We start from the raw sequence: 23007 nt of genomic DNA, 5'->3' as shown, positions 1-23007 counted from the left end.
CATAATTAATTCATTTTCTAACAGAGTTATGGTTTGTATGTTTTTTGTTAACATGATAAAAAAAATATTATTTTCATTGTTGATATTTGATATTGTTGTTATTACTATTATGCTTAATATAGGCTTTTTTTGAAACCATTATTTTTTAGCTATTGTAGGGTTCATATACCAGAACCATAGAGATGAGTTTACACACTCAAGCAACGAGTACTGGTAAAATGAGTCTGTCTGACAAATGAGTTTCCTCACTGTGGAATTTGAATACAATTTACTCTCAAATTACATTCAAATAGCTTATATATAGATAGATAGATAGACAAAAGCATGCAGAGTCAGGCAAAGAAGCCCCACAGAAAGACATTGACAGTGAGGAGGATGATGGCGTTGACATTGCAGACATTTCGCCACACAGGCTCCTCCTCGATGTCGGTCAGCTTCATCTCCAGGGCCTGCTTCTCCTCTGCACTGAGTTTGGGCTCAGCCTGCGCGGACAAACCACAAAGCCACATGGCCACTCTCCTCCAGCACGAGCTGGACGCGGCCTGTGGCGGCTGCTCCTCCAGCTCAGGAGAGGCAGCCTGGGACTCAGGCATCTCCTTGGCCTCCTCGTTAGGGGTGGTGGCCCAGGGGTCCTCCAGGTCCACACGTGGATCCTTACTGTGCCTCGTCCACCATGTCAGCCGCACAAGCTGCAGGGGTGAAAGGTCACATTGAATTTGATGCGAGTCGTACAAGATGAGACAAGATGAGTCGATTCAAGTCAAGCTGGATTAGGCAGGCCTGGAGCAGAAATTGCTTTGTGGGAAAACGCAATGACACGTGGTGGTCATGTGAAGAATCACACAGTGCTGTCCTGATAGGATAGGACCAAAGTCACATACAATAACTGGTATTGTCCATTGAAGTTGTTATTCCTTTGGTCACAGTGGAAACCATTCAAATCATAACCTGCAGTTCAAAGCAGTCAAGACACTCCCATGAAGCTCTTGTAAAAGTCAAATTGCTAGCATTATATCTCTGTTTCCCTAGTGGAATGCCACATTCCTTTCAATAAGCATGCCATTTTGCGAGTTACACAAGCTGTTGTGACTAATTTCCTTCAGGATGAATAAAGTATTTAATTACTGTGGAAGGAAAGGCGTTATTATTGGGGGGGGGGGGGGGGGGGGCACTCCATGTCACTCTATCCTAACCATACACTTTTGCACCTTTTACAAAAAGTAAAGCACTATTATCAAATAAAATATCACAAGGGCTGTTTATTTTTAGCTGTAGGGGATGTCTCACAACACAAACAGTCCCACTCCACTCCCTTTCACCATGATCTTTCTGTGTCTGTCTGCACATGTGTGGTCCTCACGTGTTTGTCCTCGATGGGTGGTGTGCAGAGGCTGATCACCGTGATGACCAGCGCTGTGATCCCCAGTAGGATGAGAGCGAAGTACAGGTAGTGAACGTCCTTCAGCAGCGCTGGCCGTGTGTCCTCCTGGCCACAAGAGGGCGTGCCGTACACAAACTCCATCACCATTCTCACCGTCCCCACAGCCAGGCCCACCATGAGGCCCCAGAAGGCACCCTGGAGGACCAGTCATTTACACACACACACACAGTTTTTGACATGAGTTCACTACATGTCATAAGACAAACCCCTATCCTATTTAGTAGTGTGACACCTCACCTCTTTTCAGGGGTGTAGTGGTAAAATAAGAGGTGGGTAAAACTATGAATTGTTGATCATGGTAAGGTGGACTGTGCCATGTGGTATCAGATTTATAAAAAAAGGCATTCAGAACATGTTTGATGATGGTGGAGATTATTGTCCAATGTTTATAAGAGTACCAGTGGTATTAAATGGTTCCTAGAGTATTGATGAGTGTACATATTGTGAATGTGGATAATACAGTGATTTTTGAATGTTAAAAGTTGCAATTGGTGAAGAAACTCTTTTTGGAGGTGGATAAACTCTATTTCTGAAATTTCAGAGGTAGATAAACTGCATTCACTTGGTTTTAGCACCCACTACAGCCCTGCTTCTTTTTAAGAAACTATTCCCTGCACAAAAACATGGACATCTGGTTACTCAATCGTCTCAGTTCAGAACTCTTTCTGTCAAAAGCCCGGCCCAGGATAATACACAATCAGAGGTGACAGACAGACCTGCTCATTGACCCGCTTCCAGAAGATGCCCATGATGAAGAGCGTTGTGATGGGCGGGGCCAGGTAGCTGGTAATGGCCTGCACGTAGTCAAAGAGCTGGCCACTGTTGGCCGTCTGGATGATGGGGATCCACAGGATGCTCACGGCCACCATCAGCAGAATGAACACCCTGAGAGACAAGAAAAGGAACCATGAGTAGGGTAAACACCCTGAGAGACAAGAACAGGGACAGGAACCATGAGTAGGGTGAACACCCTGAGAGACAAGAAAAGGAACCATGAGTAGGGTAAACACTCTGAGAGACAAGAACAGGGACAGGAACCACTAGAAGGGTGAACACCCTGAGAGAGAGAGAGAGAGAAAGAGAGAGAACAGGGACAGGAACGCCTGACTATGAAAAGCTAATATTTCTTTGATAATACCATCACAAACATTACAATATGTTTAATATTGTACTTCATTAGATAGCCAAAGATATCGATATTAGTGTTGAAATACATTGATTATAAAAAGCTAATGATCCTATTATAATTTAGTGAGTGAGTGGGATTTAACCGCTTTCATCCAAAGTGACAGGGACTCATAACGTTGGGTATCAAACCTGAGGACACTTTCCTAGGTGGCGCCACTCTTCCTGTTCCACCACAGCTTTAATGTCTACATTTTATACTTAATTTGATAACCAAGAAAGTCTATAAATGCTGAATTAAGGTTACATTTTTACACAGGTGGAGTCTCTGTGATTCTAATCCAAAACACTCTTTATCAAATTCAGCAAATTGCACAAGAGGGTTGTAATTTGAGGCTGTTGAGCTCAAATGTCCACAGCCTTGCAGACTTCACCTTCAATAGCCAATCATCTTTAGGAAGTGACCGTCACATAATATGCGCCAACTATTAGTGAGTGTTATCACAATCACGGGACCTGGCCTGTTCAAATCCATTCACAAGTTTGAAATCACAATTGTACTGTGTATTGCACCATATAATGAGTAACCTCTGTATAGTGTGTGGTCATCATTTGATGACTTGATCATCATGAGATCATCTCTTTTATATTAGATAACTTTTCTATTTGTGTTCATATCTGTACTCATTGTGCTTTGTCAAATGAGAAAGTTATGTGCCCAATGCTGCAGGATGGTATGTAGAGATCACATTTATCTGAGGCCTCTAGTCGCGAGGCAGGGAATGGCTGTCAGTGTTACCAGGGTAATGCAGTCGCCACTGTAGATGCGCTTACAAATTAGGCCTCGAGGTATGGAGTCGCCATGCACAAGGCTATATGTTGCTCTTATGACAAGTTAACAACAAACTGGCTTCAGCTGTTTTTCTTGTGGGTCAGGTACAGTATGCATTGTTTGAGTCATACTTGTGTGGCTGAAGATTCTGGAAAATTCCGTTGAGATGGTATAAAAGGGTGTGTAGAATTTCAAGCATCACCAAACGGCTCAAGTCAACTATCTAGATTCTAGTCAAGTGTTATATAATGTACTATGTAGTGAATAATCTTAGTATAGTAATGTACTATATATAAAGCACTATGTAGTGAATAATCTCTGTATAGTTATGTACTATATATAAAGCACTACGTAGTGAATAACCTTAGTATAGTTATGTACTATAAAATGCACTATGTAGTGAAATAGTGAACATTTCAAAACCAGTAACTGTTTGTTTGTTTGTTTGTTTGTTGTGTGAGTGGCGATGACTTCCTGTTTACCTGCCCACCACCATGAGCTCCCTCTCAGAGGCATGTCGTCGCACACGCTGCCAGATGTCCATGGTGAAGAGCGTGCTGCTACTGTTGAAGATGGACGTGAGGGACGACATGAGGGCGGCTATCATGACAGCAATCATCAGACCACGCAGGCCTGGAGGGCAGCGACACAAAGCAAAGCACACTGAGCAGAGCCTACAACCAACTTTACACACACGCATGCATGTACACAGACACACTCACAGGCACACACACACACGCATGAATGTACATACACACTCACAGACACACACACGCGCGCATGCATGTACACACACAAGCACTCACACACACACACACACACATGCATGTACACACACAAGCACTCACACACACACACGCATGCATGTACACACACAAGCACTCACACACACACACGCATGCATGTACACACACAAGCACTCACACACACACATGCATGCATGTACACACACAAGCACTCACAGACACACACACACACGCATGCATGTACACACACACACTCACACACATGCATGCATGTACACACACAAGCACCCACAGACACTCAATCACACATACACCTGCATACACATTCCAACAAATACCGGTAGTGCACACACACAAACACTCACTCACACAGACACACACACAGACACACAGACACACACACACACACTCGAGTCACACATACACCTGCACACACAACCCAACAAATACCGGTAGTACACACACACACTCACTCGAGTCACACAGTCAAGTTATACATCTGCACACACATCCCAACAAATACACACACACACAAACAGGAGCAGTCCTTTGACTGTAAACACTCACCCTTATCTTGCACTGTTAAATAAAGTAAAAACCCAATCCCAACATCACAGAGGAGGACTGACATACCTGGTGATGGCTTCCTGGTAGCAGAGGGGGCCCTCTGCTTTGTCTGAAAAAATAAAGTGAAGCCTCACCTGCTGGCATGAGTTCCACCACTAATTTGGGATAGGCGATGTTAGAACACCCCGCACTGGACTCACAGATGCGTTGGCACTCCACTGGGTCCACACAACCCACTTCATCTAAACAGAAGAACAATAACAGAAAACCACAGAAAAAATGACACAGAGAAAAAGGAGAAAAATCATACAGGCTCCTAGTATGTTATTCAGGCAGTGTGTGTTTTGAAGGTCAAGTCAAGTCACATTTATTTATATAGCACACTTAAACGCAATACAATTGACCCAAGGTGCTCACAAAAATAAAATAAAATATAGCAATAAAAACAAAAATATAAGAAAGAAAAAAATAATAATAATGCTAAACTGATTATGATTATAGAATAAAAAGATACAGTTACTAAAACTACTAATACTATAGAGCAAAATGTAAAACAAATACAAATAGGAAAGAGTGAAATTAAAGGTGGCAGTTAATAAAATGCTGAAAATAAATAGAAATAAAATAAACAAAGGGTGAAATTAATGGACATTAAAGGCCAAAGAAAATAGAAGGGTCTTTACATTAGATTAAAGACACCGATAGTGGGACAGGACTTAATTTCTATAGGGAAATTATTCCAGAGGCGAGGGGCAGCAACAGAAAAAGCCCTATCACCTTTAGTTTTTAGGACTGCATTGGGACTGTAAGATGTTGCGAGGAAGACCTAAGTGTCCTAGAAGGACAGTACAGACTTAAAAAATAATTATCTGTTTTCTTTTCATTTAATTGTACAAAATGTGTAGCCATTCAACTCTTTATGTCATTAAGGTTGTTAAACAGGCTTTCCAAAGGACTGCCGGTTGTTAATGGCAAGTAAAATTGAGTGTCATCTGCATAGCAGTGATATTGAATGGAGCCAAGAGGGAGCATAATAGCAGAGGGCCTACAATTGATCCCTGAGGGACACCACATTTGATAGGTGCAGTGGACGAAGAGCAATTGCCTAATCTTACAGAGAATGTTCTATCATTCAGATATGATGTTAACCATTTTAATACCACCCCTTGCAGGCCAACTTTTGGTGTCTACGTCAAAAAAGGCTACCTGGGTAGAGTGCTCTGCTGATCATGCCAGGCATCACAATGAAGAACATGGGCAGCATCTTGAGGTACCCTCCCAAAACCGACCCCCCTTTTGCGTGGGACATGTTTTTGGCTGCTAGTGATCTCTGAACTATAACCTGTGGACAAGGGAAGATCAGACCATTTACAATTCAAAAACATTGATTACACAATGATATAAGACGTGAACTCGTCAGACTAAAATACAAATACAAACTCCCTTAAAACTTGAAATTTCAAAAGTCCACATTTTTTCTCCTCAGACTTTTATTGAGGTGTATCATAAATTAGCTGCCAAACCAATCTAATGCAAAAAGTCCTAGCTTGGCTCTGAACTAGCTTTTTCCTTCTGTACATTCACTCTCTTCTCTTAAGTAAAAGTAAATATGTATTGTGTGATATGTGTTAAGTATAATTAATGATATGTGTAAGTATTTTAATGATGTTAAGTATAATTAAGTATGTGTTAAGTAATGATATGTGTTAAGTATATTTTAGTGTTAAGTTATTTAAGTGTTAAGTATGGTTGTGGTATCGCTAGCTAGGCCATTGACCTGGTCAGTGCACCACACCCAGGTGGCCAGCACAGTGAGTCCAAACAGCAGGCCGGGCCAGGGCAGGTCTCCGGTCACAGGGTCCCTGAACACGTGGAAGGCGTCCGGCCGCGGCAGGTGGCACGTGGTGTTGGGTACAATGATGGAGGGCACGGCCTTCTCATACTGATCCAACAGACCCTCGTACCAGCCCACCTTATCAAAAGCTGGCAGGGAGGAGAGCACGCTGAGACCAAGCTTTCAACAGGATGACATGGTCATTTCATATGTACACAGGAGAGGTGTCCAACCAAACCTAACCAAACTAAATCACCCACAAAGCAATCTTTGTGGGCAAAAAACAGAGCAGACTTCGAGAGCATTTCACTAGTGTGATCAAGAGGGAACCTTAATTACTCACTCAACCTGTTCCAGTATAATAGGCAATCAATAACTCAGAGTTGTAGTTGATCAAACAAAACAAAAATAAGGTTGTGGTTGAAAAAGAGTGTCTGAAATCATATATACCTATAAACATGAGAACAAATGCTCCAATTACCATGATGACGGTCTGCAATGCGTCTGTGTAAATGACTGCTGTCAATCCACCTGCAGCCACAAGACAGCATCCATCAGGGGAACAATTTCACAAAGACTCATCACAGGGTGACAGGCTATCAAATCACTTACTTTATCAGTCACTCTTGCACTCTGACAGGGATATGTGTGTGTGGAGAAAATGTGCCTCGTGATTATTGATTGTGACATTTTGACCGCCCTGCACTCTTACAAACTCTTGTAGCATTAGGAACAGAGTGAGGCAGCCTGTAGAGACAGCCTGTGTCAGTATACTTCCTTAGCCTTGTCTCTGCTTCTCATATATAACTCTCTACCCACAAGCATTCACAAGACCTCAAAAAGTGTTCATGGTGGAGCTGCTTTATCTCTCTTTATTTGCTAATTACTTACTAGTATGTATTATGTCTGTACCTATCTTGCTTTTGGGCGTACATACAATCCTCTCCTTCTTCTAGTCAATTAATGCATTCCTACCTGCTATAGTATAGACAGCGGTCACAGCGATGAGTACAACTGTGGAGAGGTACAAATCCCAGCCCAAGGAAACGCGGATAAATAAAGCTCCAGAGAAAATGTCCGTCTGCACACACACACACAAAGGACACACACACACGGCTCTGCAGAAACTACTTTTTGATTATGTTGGACTGGTGTTAACACGCAAGGCTTATATTTGCTTGTAAGGGGACCTCTGTAGAATAGAATAAAGACATAGCAAATATTACTATATTAAAGATAATTCACAAAACAGCTCTATAAAGGAAAGAGAGTTTGTGTCTTAGTTCTATACATTGGCACTACATCCCTATGCTGAGGAGTGTAGGGGCTGCAGGCAGGAAATCATTGAGGGGGAAATCTGTCCTTTAATATCTTGTACCATGTTTAAATGCATGAACAGACATGTTTACCAAGTTGTGATGAGATCAAGCTTTTAGAGGCCTTACTGATATTTTGGTGAGTACGTAGAGCATGAGAGAGAGCACGCTCATGTAGATTCTGATCCGTTGTCCGCCAAACCTCTTCCGCAGGTATTCGGGCATGGTGACCACGCCAGAGGAGATGTACACTGGCACAAAGATCCAGCCCAGGGCCACCAGGACCCAGGATGCCTGCCGGGGGGCCACAAAACATCCACACAGCACTCACCACAACCACTCCAGTCACATTTCACAATCCTGTGTTTGGTTCATGAGTAAGTAAGATCATTTGATTCATAAAGCACATTTAAACACAGCTTTCACTGACCAAAGTGGTGTACAAAATAAATAAAACAAATGATAATATATACAGATTGAGAAACCTTCACCAACAAACAGACACATACCAACAACAACAACCAGAGAATGGCAACTGACAGCCGCAGAGTTTCAGACATAACAGCAGATGGGAGGAAAGTGGGCTGGGCAGGCCAAAGACTAAAGGTGGGTTTTGAGCATAGACGTAAAAGCAGAGCTGGAGATGGATGGCAAGTGGTTCCATAACATGAAGCAGCAACTGCAAAGTCCCTGTCACCTTTATGTTTGAGAGATGATGTGACCGAGGCACATGTAGGAGCGCTTTGCTGGAAGATCTGAGAGACCTGGGGACTGATTGTAAATGAATGAGGTCAGTGATATGTTGGGGCCTGTCTATTTATCGTGTGTTCCATTTGTGGCTCATCTTACGAGTAGTAAGATGACCAAAAAACAAGTTACACAAAATTACGTGATGGCACGTCCCCCTAAAATCATCTGACGAGAAGGACTCCCAGTTCACGGCAAAATCTGACAACTTCAAAGATACGTAATTTCACGTTACGGCTTGTCATAAGCACTCACTACGTGCAATCACCCTTAGTGTACTTTTTACTGTAATTGTTTGTTATTATGATGTTGTAAGTCGCTGTGGATAAAAAGTGCCTGCTAAGTCACCATAACCAAATACCAGAGTCATTGTCACTGCAATGTGTTGGTGTTAAGGCATGATCAGTGTGACCTACATTCCACTCAAAGCCCCCGACTGCCAGGCCTCCTGCGGCCCCTGACCCAGCCAATCCAATGAACAAGCCGCTGCCCACATTACTGGACATCAGGGAGGCGCCAATCTGGGATGACAGAAAACAATGCCGATGTGTGACCACCAAGGGAATGCCCTTACAGATTACATGTTGTATTTGCATGTTTAGTTTTCTGCAGCCATTTGCATGGTTTTTGTGTGTCTGAACTGTTTTCACTGGACTTTTGGACATCTTAGGAGGTTATAAAAGCAGTATAACTCTGCAAAACATAACGCTGAAGTACAATGAATCACTCACATTTTGTGTTCAGCCACTGAATGATCACAGGAGAAAATTATCACTATCTAAAATTTGCAACTGTAGAATTAGAGATGGATACTTACTGGCCACCATGTCATGGATCTTCCAGCCAAGAAGTACCCACCTACTGTTCCCCGGTTGGCTCTGAACGATGACTACAATGAAGCATGCAGAGGAAATAATATACATATTTTTAGGAATTTAAGTCGCTTCTTAGTGTTGTCTCGAACTCTTTACTGTCTAAACAAGAAAAGAAAGCAACTCTTCTTTGACATACCCATATTCCCACTCCCAGGACGAAGACAAAATACACCACCAACACAGCGATGTCAGCCGCCTCCAAAGCAAATGTGCCATTTGTGCCCGGCTGCACCGTAGTGTTCCTTTCTGGCTGAAGTGTCGTTGCCATTTACCAACAAGGAAGTGAGAACTTCGAGGTGCAGACCAAAGACTAAACATTAATCTTTCTGTTATCAGAACATGCATAGTATGCGGTTCATAGGTTATGTATAAACCAGGAGCAGGCATTTCTAGCAGGTGAGAATCACACACTGTTTCATGCGGATGTGAAACAACCCGTCACAACACTTAGTGCTGGGCCATTAAAGTTACTCCAGATTCTCTGGAACACCGCCTAATAACCTTAGAACACCATCATGATTGATAACATCATCTCTACCCACCAACTCAAGACCTTGGCTACTGCACACTGATTCATGTAAAGTTTTAATTTAAATGTTTGTTGAAAAAAAGGTCCTTTTCACTGTTGTAGTTGAAAAGAATATTTATTACATGACCTGACATTAATTACAATATACACGGAGAAACAGGGGTACTCAAACAATACTCCAATCACTTTTTCTTCCAGAACTGACTGTAGTCGTCAATTTTAAAGTTGTCTTCAAAGTCATCTTTCTCTTTCTTCACAACGGTCTTCTTTGGATCCCTCTTCCGTAATCTTGATTTCCTCTCCTCTTCTGACAGAGTGCTAATGTCCACTGGCATCTGAAATTATAATCGTGTACAGTTAAAGTAAAGTAAAGTAAAGTAAAGTAAAGCAAATTCTATTTATATAACACATTTAAATTAACCACAGGGCTTTACAATAGAAGATTAAAAAAACAAATGACACTAAAAAACACACACACACACACCATAGATTAGCATACAATGACAACAACAGAACTGTTCTCTAGCTCAGTATCAGTAGTTGCCACATACTAGACAGAAAAAGTGCATCTTCACATACTAGACATAAAAAGTGCATCTTCAAATACTAGACAGAAAAAGTGCATCTTCACATACTAGACAGAAAAAGTGCATCTTCGGTTAGATTTAAAAGCAGTTAGGGTTGAGACATGTCTAAGGTCACTTGGGAGATCATTCACAAGTCTTAGTGCAACAACAAAAAATGCACAGACTCCTTGACCATAGGACAATCTAAAGACATTGGAATGCAGACCTTAAAGGTGCAGTCAGGTTTTATGGAATTTCAAGCCCATAACATCTGTCACATTCAGCAATCATTTCCTCACGACCACTAGCTTTCCATTCCGTGATTACACTGTAAAAAAAAAACTGGTCTCTGTAGACAGCCTAGACTGCGAAAACTGGAAACCTGGCAGCCTGTCCCCCAAACAAAAACGAAACCCTGCATGGAATTTCTCTGGGAATACTGAAGGTAGGGGTGAGCTGCCTCTCTGGCATGTTTCGTTTGGTCCTTGGTTAAAATACAGTATAATGTACTTTTTTGCACAAAAGCGTCTGCTAATATATTTAAATATAAACATAAACACAAACAAACAAGACTTCCTTCGCAATTTCTGACTGCACCTTTAAGGATGTTGATAGAGTGTATTGGGGGGGGGGGGGGGGGGGGGGGGCATAGCATATCAGCAACAGTGTAAGCCAGACCATAAAGGCCTTTGAACACAAGCAGTGCCCCTTATACTAGTTTGTGTAATGCACAGGGAGACAGTGCAAGGCTGTTAACACAGGAGTGATGTGCTTCCTCTTACTAGTCCCAGTCAGTAGCCTGGCTGCAACATTTCGGTCTAACTGTAAACAACCAAGAGGTGATTCACTAACTCCAGTGTCTTAAAGCTGTTGTATAACAATCCTCATTTTAATCATTTTAATGAAGATTTCACTCAGCTTGAGAATAGTGAAAAAGGAAATGAAAAAGAAATACTGTGGCTAAGATTGTACTTGTATTGTAAATCTGCAATCGGACCAGTGAAAATAGTGAAAAATAGTGAACAAGTTAAGCAACGTCTATGTGTGCTGATTCTTAGTTCCAGTTCATAGAGTGCATATACGTAGTTCAATCCAGGTGGAAATAAATGCATTATCATGCTCAAGGAACAAGGCAACCACACACAAGACCAGTAGACAGCCACAACAAACTGGTGGTTAAGGCTGAGGCGCTCACAGACTACTTGGGTGGGGTCATGCTATGACCTGAATTGACTCAGATATATATGATATATATGAAAACTCTCTGGAGGGGAGGCTATGTTGTTTTGACTCAGATATATATGAAAACTCTCTGGAGGGGAGGGTATGTAGTTTTGACTCAGATATATATGAAAACTCTCTGGAGGGGAGGCTATGTTGTTTTGACTCAGATATATATGAAAACTCTATGGAGGGGAGGCTATGTTGTTGATCGGCCACTGTGGGAAATTCTCTACCAATAGCACAAGGAATTTAGCACCTTTTCGGTGTATGTCTGAAATGCACACATTGATGCTACCATGTGTTAAAGAACCTAGCAACACATATTTTGTAATAAAATGCACATAAAGTTGCTTCAAGCATCTGCATGGCATTCAGGTTTGAGAGCAGCACTGAACAGAAATCCATACCATGAGTATTCTCTTTGGCTCCTTGTATCGGATGTTGATTGTGGAGCCGTCAGGACGGACCAGCAGGACTGGATACTGTCTCTCGTATTGTTTCCTTGCACAGCGAACTACCGACGTCTTGTTTGAAGTTTGGAGAAGACCAGTCGTGTGTAACGCAGATGCAACAACTGCATGTCTATGGAGTGCACTCTGCAGACATCTGTGAAAGAGAAATGTATGGTTAAAGATGCATGTAGTTTTGACCGCCAAACACACATAAAACATAGAAAATATAATAACTTAGGGTATTTATCATACTACTGCCTATGACGCTTTGTATAATGTTGGTAACATTTTCATACTGCCTCAGGAATTAGAAAAATAATCCCACTAGGCCTTCATAACCTTACTTTGCAGTCCCCACAAATATATCTACACATTGCAACATATTTAATATACAGTTCAACTCCACAATTCATAGTCTGTACATAACGTTATAATAAGATCATTATTTATACTGTAGTGATGCTTACTACTTGCACTTCTGTAATCCTAATGTTAGTTAGATGCTAACTGTATTCCAGGTTTTCTAAGGTACTGTACTTAGCACACTGAATGATAACTATAGGCTGAATTGAGCTTAATCTCTCTCTCTTTTTTTTAAAATAATAACCAAAACAGAATTCAACTAATGTAATCATTGTTGTTCCTTTTAGAATGGTGGTGATACTGGGCAGCTAGTTTATAATTATAGGCATGCCATAACTTGTAACGTTAGCTGCTAGCCAGCGCTTCTTTGACCTGCAAACTCCACTTACCTGTATAGACATGCTTTAGCCATCCATGTTTTATTTAAAGCCATGGTTTTATTTGACTCTTTAAAGTCAACCCAGGAAAAAGTTTGGATAGGAATGGAGAGCAACAATTATTATTTGTGGAGAAGTAGCATTTTGCGAAGGTCACATGGATCTGTGTCGACGGAATTGTTGCCGGCTAGAAACACTGGCTGTAGATTTCTTGGTTCCTCTTTACCGTGTTGTCCTATCGCTGTTATCTACAGATCGATTTATTGTCGGTAATTTATTAAAAACCAAGTACACTAAGGGTGACCCGAGTTCGGGCAAATACAGTGCCCCCAACCTCCCCCCAACAACCCCCATGCATTTTTTTGCACCTTATCATGCTATATATAGTGGGGTCGTATGTATGTGTAATTTTTCTCAGTCATTTCAAATTGGTGTTAAATTGGTGTTAAAGTTTGGTTTTCACTTCTAAGTTGAAGTGAAGGGTCTATAGAACAAATTGAGTCCGAGTATCAAACACACAGATAACAAAATAGCCTCTAGGGAGCGCTGCAAAATATTTAAACTGCTACAACTTTTGACTAGTTTAACCAAATATATGAGGTATGTAGCCTATGGATTCAGAATTAAAAGGAGAAACTGGTGAGCTAAGCATTTGGTTACCAGATTAAAAACACACTTTATAATGGGACATGTTTTGTCTTTCTGTTTAAAAAGCAAAGTAGGCCTAAAATACAAAACATTATCACACTGTAATACAAAATATTTTTAAAAAACTGATGATTATTGATTAATATGTAACATGCCCACAAATGCATCAGAAATGAAGCAAACATTATTTTTACATTACAGGTGGTATTCAGTGGTTCCACACTTTTGACAAATTCTGTACATTTCTCCTCACGCTTCTGTAACTGACCATTTTATGTGTACACTCAAAACAAAACAAAAAACCTGGTCGTCCACACCATAGAGATAATGTATATTTATAATTATGACTGCCGCTAGCGAAGCTAGCGAAGTTTTTTTTTTTTTTTTTTTTTTTTTCGTCATCTACTTCCTGACATTTTGGTCAACGATACCCGGGGCACCAAAACACTACCTACCTGATAATAACTACCTGAACCGTGGCACCGAGGATGAAGAAATTTTTATGGTATGTTGGTCTCAAGGGCCCACATCAACCTAGCCCATAATCACTCATTTGTGATTTGCACCCCCCCGGTAAAAAATGAAAATGCAATATCATTCTGCTTTAATCGCCCCTCTCTTCAGTAAAGACGTTCAGAACTGCACCAAATTTTATGTGTATGATTAACCTGACATTCTCTGGGGGTATGCCAAGTTTCGTAGAATTTCATCCATGGGGGGGTCTAAAAAATTAAGTTATGTGTACATTTAGTGACTGTACACTCATTGGCCTGTAGATGGTGGTGCACACATATACACAGGCACACACACACACAGGCACCCACATACTATCGGTATTAGAACGGCCGATACATAATTACAAATTCAGTAGGATTAAAAGAAAGCCAAAATAAATATTCATCATCATCATCATGGCTGCATTTCCAGTATTGGCGATAAGTAGTCGTTTGTCCACTAGATAGAGCGCACGTTGAGATGTATTCAGGGCAGGGCTGTACCTACACATATTTGTTGCACGTGCTACAAAAATCATTCTTTGCGATGGATGATTTAGTACCAACGTTACACCGGTCAGATACAGTTTTGCCTATGGCTATTCCGTGAGACTGAGGCGCTTTTTGTTTGTTCGAAGTGCGTGTTTAGGGTGTGAGAGGAGTCGATGTGCTTTGATTCCAGCTTGGTAGTTGTAGTCTATGCGATTAAAAAACACGTGTGTGTGAAGTATCCAAACAATGATAACGCTTTCATTATGGCTGCTTGAGCTACTGTACAGTGGGTTGGGTTCCATTTAGAAGTGTCCACTTCATTCGCCCTTTCCGTGATTCACAGCTACGTGAAATGTATTACTACTGATATGCAAAACGATTAACTTTTCGCCAAGAGGTGGCAGCTTGATACTGTAAGGTGTAAGCCATTGGTTCCAAAGGAGATTTTATTTGGGTCGCCAGCATAGCCTAGTGACAATTTGTGTTGTGTAATAGCATAGGGCCTACCATATATAGCTTATAGTTTGTTAACAGTCACGGTTTTGTCTTAACTCCCTCTATGCATTTTTGCATTTAGAATAGCTCTAAAACCGGGGGGCGAACACGTCGCAGGGGGGGCGCCAGTGCGTGGATATCTCAATCGCAAAATTAAACAATATTTCTATCGGGCGCCTACCATGGACTAGGCTGGGTGAAAATCAAAAGATTGCGTCAAAAGATTGAGCTTAACCATGGACCTCATGGTTGCAAAATGCAAGGGAACATGAATCAGCATATTATTTGCACAAACAATAACGGACAGTAGCTCTTCAACTTTGCCAGTTAAAATGTGTATGAACAGTCTCGCAACGCATTTCATGAAGGCCCTTTTGTATGTCAGTTATTTGCACCACTGGGTAAAACGGCATTTTGTTTTAGACTACTGGTATTTAATTTGTGCATTGACAGTGCAGCTGAATATCATTTGAACTAGATGACTAAACTTATGCATATGTAGAAGAAGAAACATTCACATCACAAAAATCCATGACATGACCTCTTCTTGATAGCTGTTGAAAACTGCATGGAACTGACAGGGATTGTTTTGTTTAATAATAAATAAATAAATACATTATGCTGCTACCTTCTGCTTTTCCCAAATACAATGTAGCCTACAGGTGTACCTTTCATCAGTCCAGTTGCAATGGATAGACTGTGATGAACTGCCCTACTTGTGATTGTTTAGAGATTTTAAAGGTTTTATAACAATGTTACAGATTTTTTGGCCCAGAAACAAATCTATTCACCTTTGCAGCGCCAGTAGGCTACTTTGTGTGCGGAATGTGTGCAAACACACATTCCAAACAAGCATACACAAAAGTTTCAAGAGTGGGGGATGGAGTAGAAGATGGAGACAAATTCATTAATATGATTTATTTTCGCGGAATGGATGTGCAGGACTGAGAAGCGGTCATATTTTGTACCGCTACGCGGTACATCTAGTTATAGGCATGTCCACACAGTCCTCAGTAATTTAATAGAAGGCCAACAGTTCACAGCTCAGTAATTTAACACTCCATCCATACAGATGTATAGCTATTTGCTATTGGTTACTGTGTCTTTTGCCAGGATCAAAAAATATACAAGCGAAATAGATGCCAATATAGTCTCATGGCACAGCCAACTTTGGAATGGGAGCAGTTATGTTGCCAGAGGAGATGAAGATGGAGTTGATGCAGGTGCAGTTATGTTGCCAGAGGAGATGAAGATGGAGTTGATGCAGGTGCAGTTATGTTGCCAGAGGAGATGAAGATGGAGTTGATGCAGGTGCTGGTCTTCCATAATGCAGAGACAGCCTCTCTGCCTCCCTGTAGCCAGAGAGCAAAGCCCCCTGTACTGTTCCATACAAGTTTTTCATTGTGGCCTCCCCAGCAAAGAGTACCTGCAGATCCTGAGAGAGAGAGAGAAAGAGAGAGAGCGAGAGAGTGGGAGAGAGAGAGACACTGCCATTCAGGCTTCATTCATTCAGAAGTACGGTTTTAATATCAAGAATCATTGCTATTGACAGGTATTAATTGTTATTGTATTTACCTCTGTGGGGATTTTCCGGCTTGATAAGGGATGAGCCAACTTGTCCATGATCACAGCATCCACGCCAGCTGGGATATAAGTGTATGCACCCCTAATGAATGCCTCACTATGCCATTGTGTGCGCAAAACCCTCTTAGGACAGGGAATGCAAGGGTTCCCTGGGAAAGACATGCTTTGGTTTATAACTGATTTTTTTCTCCCTACCATGATAGTTGGCCAAATGTTTTCTATATTTTGTGACCAGGGATTTAAAAAAAAAAAACTTTCTGCGAGTTGTTTTTGTTCTCCAAAGTGCTTTTGTTTGTCCAAAGTGACTAGATTTCTCTGTAATAGTTAAACAGTGTCATCATTAAGTTAAGCTGTAATCAGCAGTTCTTGTTAACTTCCTCCAAACAGACCGAAAAATACACACACCCTTAAACACACAAAACTGTTGGGAGGTGGACATAGTTGACCAAATTTCTAGCCAATTATTTTCTGATGATAATATCAGAGCCCTGGGGAGTTTTGAAGACAATCACCTTTTTTGCACTTTAAAACATAACTTTGTCAAAAACGTTGCATGTGGCTGTTAACTGAAAAGCTGTGCATTGGGCTGTTTTGTTGCATGCTTACTCATGAACATCCTGAAGTTACAGGTGATGGCTGCAGAGAGTTGCGCCTCTGTCAGAGTTTCAACGTGCCGTGCAACATTTCCCGAGCACCAGCCAATCAAAACATGACCAAACCTTGAAGTATAAATGGCACGCCGCAGGTCAGTAATATGAATAAATCTGAGATTTCAACATTTTTACTGAATTTCATAGAACATTCCTTAATATTGCAAGGGAGAACTTACTTCTCCCTTGGTCTCATGACGGTGAAAAGCTGTATATTCCTCTGCCACTGGGTGGCATCTGTGGATAAGGAAGCTGGGGTCTCATTCTCCCACAGTAGGCTGATGCTCTCCACATCCCTTTCCCAGAAAGCCTCCTCATACTGCAGGAAGATCTTGTTGATGCAGCCAAAGCCAAGCTTCTCTATGGTCTCCCTCTTGTCCTCTGGGAGCTGAGGGTCAAACATGGTTGGTGGTGCAGCTTTCAAGCAGCCTATTAAAGTCAAAGGAAACCACTATGGGTAATTATTACTTATTATTATTAGCCAACAAACTAATTTGACAGTATGGCCCAATCACAATGTCTCCCCTTAGCAACTCACACACTTTGATCCGCGTTCCCGCAAACTTGGTGAGGGCTTAGGGCTGTCCCACTGTGATATTGTGAAGTGCTTAAGGGCTCGCTTGCACCCTTTCTGAGCCCTTTTCCCAAGTGGGCATATGTGAACACTTTACTCATGGGAGTTTAGGTGACAGATTTAGCCTAGGCACCACGTGCCATTAGCTTGATAACCATTCAGGAAGCTCTGAAGCAAATAAGATAACAAGGAGGAAATATGGGTCTTACCAAGTGAGACGGTAACCACAACATGATCACAAAGAAACTTGTCCCCATTTTCACACTCAATGCAGACAGGGTAGACGCGACTCTCATCTCCACTGAAACAGCCATCCCAGTTGATCTTCAGCACAGCTTTACGTAGCAGCAGCCTTTCCTTAGGGAAGTCTCCCAACAGTTTTTCAGTCAAGAGAAACATTTTCCTGTGTCACAAACATACAACATCGTAGGTACAAGGGTTGTTACTTTACCGACATAAAACCGGATGTAAAATAGTTATCCTAAAGATTCTACTCACCCCTCAATGTTGAGGTCCTCACCCATGTTGGTGTAGTACTGCCAAGAGTCAAGCGACACATTGTTGAGGGCAGGCGCACCAATGTCTATCAGAAGGCTCTTACCCACCAGAGACAGAATATTTAGTATATCTTCTTGTTTAGCCTCTCCACTGCTCCTCAAGTTGTTGGCTAGACCGAGAGATTTCTCAGCGTAGTAGTCACCGATGTTCTTCCCAGGGTTCCCCCGGTGCTGTTGTCTCATGATGCCTTCCCCAGCCTCGTACACATGGCTGGCCAGGTACTCGCTGAGTCTGTGGCCCTTGCTGTGGAACACGAGCTCAGTGCCCTCCTCAGTCACTACATCCTCCAGCAGGCCCTGCTGCTGCAGCAGGGAGTACACTGGGTTCGCCTCCGAGGCTCCGTGGATCCACTGAGCTCCTGTATCCACCCAGGACGTGCCTGTAGAAAACAGAATAGAATTCAATAGAATAGATCAAATCAGACAACACTAGAATAGATCAGACGAGATCACATTGAAATAGAGCAGAATGGAATAGAATAGAATAGACAATTATGGACCATAGAGTTTTTGAAGAGATCTTATAAAAAGTTTGAAATGACATGGCAAAACTATTTGTATTATAGATGATGTTGGCTATATCATGTGATATCACAACATTTTTGCTGACAGGAATTGAAGTACAGAAGTGAAACTTGAATTGGTAGCTGTTGTGTAAAGCAAATAACTTAAGCTCAAATGATAATTTCTGATTCAAATATTCAATATAAATTGACTCCCTTTACATTAGGTAAACTGAATTGTTTCTATACTCACCAAGACACGCCTTAGCTATTCTCCCTCCAGCTCCTCCAGATGCCTCAATTATTGTGACATCTTTGAATCCCAGACTTAGCAGTTTAGTGGCTACTCCTATTCCAGCAAGCCCCGCACCTAGTACCACAATTTTAGGATTTTCCCCCATCACTGTAAATAAATGACACAAACATTAAAGAATGACACAAACATTGAAGAATAATAATTATTTGGTGGAAATAATCGTTACATATTGCTTAGTAGCCTATCAACACCTGAGCTGTGTAGCCTTTGCTGTCTATCGTTTAACTGAATATCTAGGGTAATATCTAGGGTAAAGTAGGTTATTTTGTTTTTCAAATTAGTATAAAGTCCTTAAAAAGAGGCAGTCTCGCAAACGCACGTCAGCCAATGCAATCTGAGCACTTCCTGATAAAACAGAAGACGCATGCACTATGCACTATTAGTCTCCACCCTCGTACTTCAGAATTTCGTGGGAGGCAAAAACAGACAAGTAACAGACTAACAAACAACAACTTACAAAGTAGCTTAATTAAATATATCGCTAAACTAGAGACAGATGTGATGTGGTCGCACTTTGCATGGTAACATCTAACCTACAAGACATTTGTTGAAAGTCCTAGAGACCCCAGCATGGTGTTCCTGTTTTAGCCACAAGATGGCAGGTATTACATGCTAAGTATATTGGGCTGACTTGGCCTCAACTGGTTTTTGGTATCACACACAGAACACAATTAATGTTGACTGTGGTTTAAACATACGCTATGTGGTTTAAACATACGGTACATGCTACATTTCATATTGTACTGGGCTCTTGCGCCAAACTGGCGTTCTGAAAACAAAATATACATTTGTGCTAAATTGTAGCCTATGTGATTATAATGAAGGTTTGTGGGATTACACTGTTCCCCCTGTAGTGCCACACAGATTGCTTTTAGTATAATGATTCTTTGACAATTACTCGATAAAATACATTGCTAGGCTATAGAATGCTGAAACAGCGCTGATCCCTGCCAAGATCTGAACTGATATAGCATCATGTAGTCTAGATGCCTGTGCAGACCATCACCTCAATAAATTGTAGAGTTTAGTATGTAGCCTACTATATTCAACATTTTACAGTTTCAACAGTTCAACAGTAGCCTGAAGGCAAATTCAAGTTTGCTGGCTACGAGAGTGTAAAATAAATATCTGCTGACTCAATCTGGCTGGGATAGGGACTCTGCCACACATCCTGTTAATGTCTGCCAGGCTTCTTCCTTAAACCCTACAGAACCAACAATCCAAATCAAAATAATGCCCTACATTAATAATTGTGAGATGGACAATGTTGCAACATGGTCAGTCCTGCCTTTTTTTGCACATCATAGGCCTACACTCAAGAACGCTGTCAAACACAATTAGCCTATTTTGCTTTCACTGCGCAATTGTACATCAATTCTTACTCATTTATTATGCATTTGTTTACTTGGAATGAAGGGGAATAGATGGCTGTTATCCATGTTCCCAAAGGAGAGTTGATACTGTGTCTACCTGTCAGCACCCAATTGGGCTATAAAGCCAAACTTCAACACACACAGCTGAAGGCAATGGAAAAACAGCCCAGTCGCATTCATCTCAATAACAGTTCTCCTCCTTTGTTCCAGGCAGGTCTGCTAAATCAATGACCTTATTGTGACATTAATTTATCATCAGTATAATTTATCATTTTTTTCTCAGTGTTATTGTGTGTGTGTGTGTGTGTGTGTGTGTGTGTGTGTGTGTGTGTGTGTGTTCTCATGTATCCAAAGATCTCGTATCTCTCCCCTTCAAAGCAAGGGAGGCTTAGCAGCAGCCGGCACAGGGGGCAGGTAAGCTGGGGTGATAAATGATGTCTGGGGTTAGAGAACAGAAAGGGGCTTCCCTTCTACACCACAGATGGCAGAAGAATGCACAGAGACCACACCCCTCACCAGAGTGGGCCTAATATGCTTAAGGACTTCCAGTGTGTTGAAGTGCATGAAGACTGATTTTGTCACAGGTTGATGTTAGTAACTTTGATTGTGCCTACATCACAAGGCTAGATCCTAATTTGGTCAGTTCACTCTACAGTATGTGAAAGCGCTGATAAAGCACTAGGCTTTATAAAGAATTTTATATTATGTACAACATATCTGTCTATCCATAGCCTAATTGGTAGCTGTGACAAAAATGATGCACTCCATCTTTAAACCATTTTTAGAACTGTTAAAACAGGACCCCTCCTAAGGATGTATACCGGTAAGTGTTCTGACCACTAAGCTTGAAAATGACACCTTGATGTGCAATTATACCACACAAGGCTCTGACACATAGTGAGTGGCCTACTGCATAAATAAATGTCATGTACCCACAGTTATGTTAGGGAAACAACATAATGCGTTTTGGTAATTTGCACATACGTATGAATTAGTGTTCTTATAGCTCAACAGGTAAAGTACAATGACAACTCTTAAGGTTATGGCTTTGATACCAAGTGAGCACACTTAGCTTATTTATAATGTTCTGAATTATTGTTCCTAGCTCAACAGGTAAAGTGGATTGCCTACACTGTAGGTTATGGGTTTGATACCAAGTCATTACACATAGCTGTCCCGGGGAGTATGTGATTTAGCTACTAAACTAGATAAGTAAACTGTCCTTTAAAGAAGAACCCATGATTTTGTTTTGACAGGACAGTATAACCACAGGGCCCTTTTATCGTGAGGTCTGAAGTAAAGTTTCTTATCGGGGTTTTTCGCTACACCATGTACTTGTGTGCTTTGGAGGAATGCGTCTACTAAATGAATCGTAGAATTACACACAACACAACCTATGGTGCTCTATGTACAGGTTGAACTCATGGCTTGAGACATCCCTCTGTCTGTGTGTGTGTCTCTCTCTTCCTCCAACACAATAAAAAAAGTGTTTCTGACAATACAACATTTGTTGACGGTTTCTGCTCTGTGAGCGGCCTCATTGTGCTGCTTCCCCTTGGACCTGTCCGTGGGCCGACTGGCAAGCCTGCTTTGTCTCCTGCTCTGATGGCCAAGGGAGAGACTCACGCCAAGCGTGTCATCTGCTGCTCTCTCTCAACCCCCACCACCTCTCAGATGTAAATATTTGCAGCCTGTATTACCGTATCACAGGCAGAGAGTGTATTCTCAGGGCTTGCCTGCCTGCTAACCCACTAATTATACATCATTGTGGCTTTCCGTCTGACAGTGTGAGAGAATCAAAAGCGAAACCCGAGACATGCTTCATCTTCTCAACCAGGGGAAAAACGACGACCATTATCCGCTGATAACAGGGTGCTCATTGCTCCCTGTGGAGTGCTTATGACTCAGAAACATCACACAGACAAATACCTCTCCAAAATGCTTTACCTCATCACACCTACCAGTCTCAACAAGGAGAAAAAGCATTTGATTATGCAATTAAGAGTGAGAGTAATAAAACCGTAGTCCTCCCATCAACAAGTGCTTAAATTAGGTTGAGATCTGTATATGTTTTGTTTTGAAAATAAATAAAATAATGAGAATAAGTTGGAAACACATATTTACACAATGATGTTTCATCACATTGGATAAATGGCTTTCCTACTCAGACATTATTTTGATATGGTGGTTGAGAATGATTATATGGCCTGGCAATAATGAAAAGGGGAAATGATAAGGTTTGGTCAGAGCTACCCAGAAACAATGGTCAGGCACACACAGCTGAGTTTGCTTTGGCTCCCTGCCCTTAGTAAAGTCACCTTTTTATA

At 41.5% G+C, this 23007-nt stretch overlaps 2 protein-coding genes across 3 annotated transcripts; both read right to left on the bottom strand.

The window, feature by feature from the left end:
* Nucleotides 1–299: 299 nt before the first annotated feature.
* Nucleotides 300–9440, bottom strand: slc5a9 (solute carrier family 5 member 9). The gene is made up of 12 exons (XM_076276348.1): nucleotides 9426–9440; nucleotides 9025–9129; nucleotides 7991–8155; nucleotides 7521–7626; nucleotides 6996–7076; nucleotides 6489–6694; nucleotides 5918–6053; nucleotides 4846–4953; nucleotides 3881–4031; nucleotides 2158–2326; nucleotides 1361–1576; nucleotides 300–689 (listed from the first exon to the last, which is right to left on the bottom strand). Exons 1-12 carry the CDS (start codon nucleotides 9438–9440, stop codon nucleotides 333–335), a joined length of 1815 nt encoding a protein of 604 aa, XP_076132463.1. The 3' UTR covers nucleotides 300–332.
* Nucleotides 9441–16026: 6586 nt separating this feature from the next.
* Nucleotides 16027–19672, bottom strand: paox1 (polyamine oxidase (exo-N4-amino) 1). 2 transcript variants are annotated; one of them, XM_076277985.1, is made up of 8 exons: nucleotides 19627–19672; nucleotides 19245–19394; nucleotides 18430–18868; nucleotides 18141–18334; nucleotides 17537–17786; nucleotides 17314–17426; nucleotides 16699–16856; nucleotides 16027–16558 (listed from the first exon to the last, which is right to left on the bottom strand). In XM_076277985.1, exons 2-8 carry the CDS (start codon nucleotides 19390–19392, stop codon nucleotides 16397–16399), a joined length of 1464 nt encoding a protein of 487 aa, XP_076134100.1. In that variant the 5' UTR covers nucleotides 19393–19394; nucleotides 19627–19672; the 3' UTR covers nucleotides 16027–16396. The 2 variants fall into 2 exon arrangements, with proteins under 2 accessions (XP_076134100.1, XP_076134099.1); XM_076277984.1 differs by lacking the exon at nucleotides 19627–19672 and adding an exon at nucleotides 19499–19620.
* Nucleotides 19673–23007: the final 3335 nt, after the last annotated feature.

This window comes from Alosa pseudoharengus, unplaced genomic scaffold, assembly GCF_046254945.1.
Source record: "Alosa pseudoharengus isolate Yale_2024_CS ecotype anadromous, Long Island Sound unplaced genomic scaffold, YU_APseudo_1.1 YU_APseudo_1.1_scf_11, whole genome shotgun sequence".
Lineage (NCBI taxonomy): Eukaryota > Metazoa > Chordata > Actinopteri > Clupeiformes > Clupeidae > Alosa > Alosa pseudoharengus.
The sequence above is the reverse complement of the archived record's forward strand: the minus strand, read 5'-3'. Positions and strand labels throughout refer to the sequence as shown.

Coding starts and splice junctions, on each gene's coding strand:
- slc5a9 (XM_076276348.1), bottom strand. Junction 7,627..7,990: donor ACGTACTCACCAAAATATCA/GTAAGGCCTCTA, acceptor GTGTGTGTGCAG/ACGGACATTTTCTCTGGAGC. Junction 690..1,360: donor CACCCATCGAGGACAAACAC/GTGAGGACCACA, acceptor TCACCCCTGCAG/CTTGTGCGGCTGACATGGTG.
- paox1 (XM_076277985.1), bottom strand. CDS start 19,392: ATGGGGGAAAATCCTAAAATTGTGGTACTAGGTGCGGGGCTTGCTGGA. Junction 17,787..18,140: donor TGTGGTTACCGTCTCACTTG/GTAAGACCCATA, acceptor TGACTTTAATAG/GCTGCTTGAAAGCTGCACCA. Junction 16,559..16,698: donor GCCGGAAAATCCCCACAGAG/GTAAATACAATA, acceptor TCTCTCTCTCAG/GATCTGCAGGTACTCTTTGC.